Consider the following 5,473-nt stretch of genomic DNA (forward strand, 5'->3'; position numbering starts at 1 on the left):
CATTTACAACTTGCAAGAGTTTTCACAGCTCCCCCCATAAAAAAGGCCTTTCAATCCAAGCATCCCTGTAAAGAATGTATGATGTCACTGTGCTAACATTTAACTAGCTCACTGGTAATGAACTATTGGACATAACATCTTCATTTCTTAGTGGTGGGAAGAAGAAGTCGGTATCTCATCCCCATTGTGTGTCTCCTTACTTTCCATTATGTATACCCTAAAGGCAAAAAGAGTCCACTCAAAATCATTGTTTCTACCATAGAACAGATTTCTAAGAAGTAAATTCTATCAAACAACGAAACCAAGAAACAGAGAATGAATTGATGCATCAAATTCAAAAATTACTAAAGAATAAAGGAAGCATGATCAACAACAATGGTAATCAAATAAATTCTAACCACACAAAAGTGAACAAGAAATTCAGTTAACCAAAACATTTCTCAGAACCCATTTCATCATCTAAGGGGGGAGAGTCAAATTCTTCCAAACACATTAACCACAATCCAGAATACTATTTCATTTCATCATTTTCTTTTTAATCACTATTAAGTAACAAAAAGAAATGAATCCCAGTTTAAAAAAGATTCAAAAGGGTTGAGAATCTTGGTACAAGAATGTGATTGAAACAGCTCAATTTTGAAAGATTTAAAGATAAATAAATATAAAAGAGTGATAATTAAATTGAAATAAAAAGAAAAAGAAGAGCTTCTCCAGAAACAATGAAGAAACAAACACAGATGAAATTGAAGGTTAAAGGACTCTAATCTCACCACCACTCTTCTGAAGAGAAACTACCACTGAAATTGAATTATGAAACCAATATTTTATGATACTCTTATAATTTTTTATGAGTTTAATTAAAGTATAAAAATCTTCCATTTAATATGTGCATTTAAAGCATACAAATTAATATAATCTAAAAAATGAATAAAGGAATTTAAAGTATTTTAAACTTAGACTATAAAAGAAGTAAAAACATTTTGAAATATGGCAACAAATAGCATAATACTGTGAATGTAGGGCAGGGCAGGGAATTTAATTACCTTTATTCCACAGCTTCAATTATAATATTTGATGTAAGGCTGTACTGTAGGGCCTTTTTTGCATTGGGATTGTCCCACTACAATGAATTCCACCATTTTTCTTCTCCCTTGATTTCTTTAATTGCAGGCAGGGGAAGAGACAGGAAGCCTCTTCCGTTCTGGCACTGCCATAATTAATTGAATATAATTATTCTAATTAAAAGCATTAATTGTAAAGAATATAAAAGAAGTAAAAACATTTTAAAATATAAAAGAAGCAACAAATAATATTACTCATAGGAAAACAAATTATTTAATATTAAATAAATGAGCAATAAATAATTTGTTATTAAACTCTTGCTAAGTGGCGTCAAAATTTCATCAACACAGCTTGATTATCAACGGAATGAATTTAATTACCTTTGTTCTATAGCTTCAATAAAAAATATATTTGATGTAAGGCTGTAGGGCGTTTTTTGCATTGGGATTGTCCCACTCCAATGAATCTCACCATTCTTCTTCTCCCTTGATTTCTTTAATTGCAGGTAGGGGAAGAGACAGAGGGAGCCTCTTCAGTTTTGGGCAAACGAGTACTTCAATTTGTTCGAGAGAATCACAAACCATTACTCCATTACTACTACATATCCTCTTCAATTCAAAAAGATAACACAATCTCAATATTTTCAATTTAGGAAGAGTTAGTGTGGTATTACTCCTTCCATCTTCCTCACTTTTTTCTTCATCAACATCTAATCTTATTATCTCCTCAATTTCATTACAACTAGAAACTTCAATCACTTCTAGGTTTGGCAAGGCCCGCAACAACTTAGCTGACAACAACTTCTTTAAATTTTTACAATAACGTAGGTGGACAGCTTTAAGATCTGAATAATCTCCTTCGTTACACAGAACATCACTTAAGCTTGTTACAGTATTGCAGTAATTCAGAGTTAGACACTGTAAATCTTTTGGGGGCGCAACAAAGTTAACATTAAACTCCACAAATCTATCAACTTCTTTGACAGGGGGCCAAAATGAATAACACGAATACAACTGGTCTTGTATTATTTTAATTTCTGATGATGGTAATCCTACTGTAAGACTGTATTTTCTAAGTGTAGGACCTCCACTTCCTAAAGATTTGACATATATCTTAAAGTCTTCTATTTTTCTAAAGCACGCTTCTAAAATATCTAATTCACTCAATTTTGATGCCTCCTCAACCATTTCTTCTGAAGTTTTGGATCCCCAATACACTCTCAATTTTTGGACACAATTTAGTTTAGATAGCATCCCAACTGGTAACTTTTCTAGATACACTGAAAAAAGATTAAGGTATCTAATCTTTTGCAGCATCTCCATACCTTCAGGGACTTCTGTTATCTGAGTTCCCTCAAGGTCCAAATTCCGAAGACACACCAGTTTTGCTAAACAAGGAACATGCTTTATATGCTCGCAATATTGAAGTAACAATGCTGTAAGATTCGTCAAGTGAGAGATAGAATCTGGCAACTTCTTGATTATGGTGTAGGAAAGATTGAGAATATTCAACCCTTGCATCCTTATAAAAAAAGATTCAGGAATATTTTTTAAAAAAACATTTTCTTGTAGAAGCAAAGTTGAAAGAGCTTGACAATTTGGTGACATATTTGGAGGAATTTCTGATATGTTATTCCTCATTAATGAAGCCTTTTCAAGATTCTCTTTCCATTCTCGTTCCATTGGGAATTCTTGCAATTTCTCTCCAGCTTTTACCATGAATAAAGGACTCATGCTTGTAATGTCCAATGCCATTTCTCTAAAAAGATCATGCATCTTCACACACCTTCCATCATCAATAGTCTCCAACAAGCAATTGTTTACAAGTCTATTCAATATAGAATAAGCCCCATCGTATGTTGCTTGCATACTAGCTCTTTCATCTACTAGTCCTTCTGCAATCCAATACACTATTAGCTCCTCTTTCAGGATTTTGAAGTATTTGGGATATAGTGCACAATATAAGAAACAATGTTGCACCTTTTTACTCTTCAAGCGATCATAACTGAACTGTAATTGCCCCAGTACATTTGTTTCCATGCCTTTGACACTTTGTATGCTTTTAGACAATTCTTCGAGTGCATTCCTCCATTCACAAATGTCATATTCTCTCCTCATGCAACAAGCTACTGTGACAATTGCAAGGGGTAAACGAGCACATTGTTCGACCACAAGTTTCACAATGTCTTTTAAAGCTGGAACTTCAAAAATATTAAGTTCCACTTTATCAATGAATAACGTCAATGCCTCATCATCTGAGAGACACCTCACTTTGACTATTTTACAACCCATAGAACGACATACATCTTGTGAACGAGTTGTTATCACTAATTTGCATCCACTATCTTTTGTAGGTTCAGGAATTCCCACTTCCTCAAGCTTAAATGCTTCCCACATATCATCTAATAACAACACAATTTTCCTTCCTTCCAACATTTTCAATAAGTTTCCGGCCCGTATCCTTTTATCTTCATTTCTGGGAAGATTTTCTTTCAATGCAGCTGCAATTTGATCTTGCAATTTCAAAAGATCAAGTGGTTGAGATACAGTTACCCAAATCACCTTCTCGAACTTATTCATCTCCTTGAGGAGTTTGTTATTGATATGAGTTATTATAGTTGTTTTACCGATTCTCCCCATCCCGCAAACTCCTATCTTCATCACCTCATCACCCATTAAAAGTTCCCAAATTTCGTTCATGTTTTTCTTCGCCGTTGTTTCACCTACTAATGTTGTTGTTGGTAGTACCAGTCCAACAGTTTGAGGTGCATCAATAACCAAACTCTCAAATGCACCATTCTGGTGATGGTCTTTCACTTCTTTAATTTTCTCGTCAACAAGCTTTCCTAAATGTCCACGTGAGAAGTATTCCACCTTATTAACTTGTCTCTCAATATCTTTTGCTTCCTCATTGATCCTCTTAGTATTTTGCAACCAATTATTGACTTTAGCTTTAGGTAATTTCCCCATATTACACTCCATGCTCAACCTTAGTTCAACATCTTCCTTTCGACTATTTAACTCTCCCAATCTTCTTTTCAGAATTTTCATATTCCCATGAAGCTTCGTATAATATTGAACATATTTGCATAACGCCGGCCCTTTGCATTTTAGAAGTTCAATGATTGGCCCTATAATAGCCTCCATTAGTTTGGTCCCTGTGCACAAATAGTTAGGGTTGCCTTAATGTTTTTGTTTGAAGTTTCCATTTTCTACAAGAAATTGTAATGGATTGAACTAAACTAGCAATATTTAAATTTATGGTAGGTTTCAATATCTTAATTACATCAAATTTCAAAAAATAATTAATATAGAATTTAAATATGTATTAATCTTCGTATAAAATTATTTGGAATATGAGCATGAAGGAATAATTTTATTGCTATAAGTTGTTTGTTGGCTAAAACTCTAGATAACCCAAATTTAATAAAATTCAATCAAACATACTTCAAGGTAATTTAAAATGCAAGATGCATGATTGTGTAATACAGTGCTTAACCATTTATTGTAAAGGGAAATTCAGTATTAATATGTGAATTTGTTTTCTAAAAATAAAAGAAGATGAAAAACGGAACAAAAATTGAATTTCATAGCTTTAAGATTAGAGAATGTACTTGTTATAAATTTAAAAAAAAAAAAAAAGATTATAAAAATGTGTTGAGTTGTGAAGCCAAAATCAAGTGAAATGATGAAATGTTGAATCTGCAAATTTGCTATAAGTCTTGCTATAATAAAAAGTTTTTGCAATGAAATTCAATAAGCAAATTTGCTATAGTGGACTCAAATTCGTTATAGTGAATTTTTTGGCTATAGCAAAGAAAATTCATTGGAGCAACTAAACTTTCTGGAAAACATGCTTTTAGTTTAGGATGAGTGTTTTAAACCCAAAGGACTTTGTATTACATTAAGAGAGTTGTGGGATGCCCTAAACATTATATAAGGTTGTTAAAGTCCTAGAGAAAGTGAGAGGAGTGCTAGAGAATCAGTAGCCACCAAAAAGAGAGTGGTGAGCAAATTTGTGAGGCTTGAGAGATTCTTGTAATGTTCTTTGTCTTTATAGTGAAATTCCATAATAGTAAAGTGAATGTAGTTCTCATATGGAAAGTGAACCATTATAAATCTTTGTGCTTGTGGATTATTTTAATTTGTCATTTGTTCGTTCAATTTATCGTTTTCTTAGGGATTAAGGCTAGTTAATTTGCATAAACATTTCCTAACAACTAGTATTAGAGCTTGGTTTAAGTGAGAGAGCATATCTAAAGAAGAAGGAGGATATGCACCTGTGATCCACAAGTTTGATGAATCAAATTTCACATTTTGGAAGATGCATATTAAGGATTACATATATGGTAGAAAATTGCATCAACCACCCCCATGATAGAATCCCCAAAAGATGACAGATGAAGATAGGG

At 33.0% G+C, this 5,473-nt stretch overlaps 1 protein-coding gene across 1 annotated transcript; it reads right to left on the reverse strand.

Annotated features, from left to right (window-relative positions):
* Window positions 1-1,529: 1,529 nt before the first annotated feature.
* Window positions 1,530-4,208, reverse strand: LOC116124097 (probable disease resistance protein At1g61300). Its single transcript, XM_031409804.1, has one exon. The coding sequence runs from the start codon at window positions 4,206-4,208 to the stop codon at window positions 1,530-1,532; it is 2,679 nt and encodes an 892-aa protein (XP_031265664.1).
* Between the last annotated feature and the right edge of the window lie 1,265 nt (window positions 4,209-5,473).

Source organism: Pistacia vera, unplaced genomic scaffold (genome assembly GCF_008641045.1).
Source record: "Pistacia vera cultivar Batoury unplaced genomic scaffold, PisVer_v2 Contig148, whole genome shotgun sequence".
Taxonomy (NCBI): Eukaryota; Viridiplantae; Streptophyta; class Magnoliopsida; order Sapindales; family Anacardiaceae; genus Pistacia; species Pistacia vera.

What these genes read in the sequence shown, in the direction of transcription:
- LOC116124097 (XM_031409804.1), bottom strand. Translation starts at nt 4,208, where the DNA reads ATGGAGGCTATTATAGGGCCAATCATTGAACTTCTAAAATGCAAAGGG.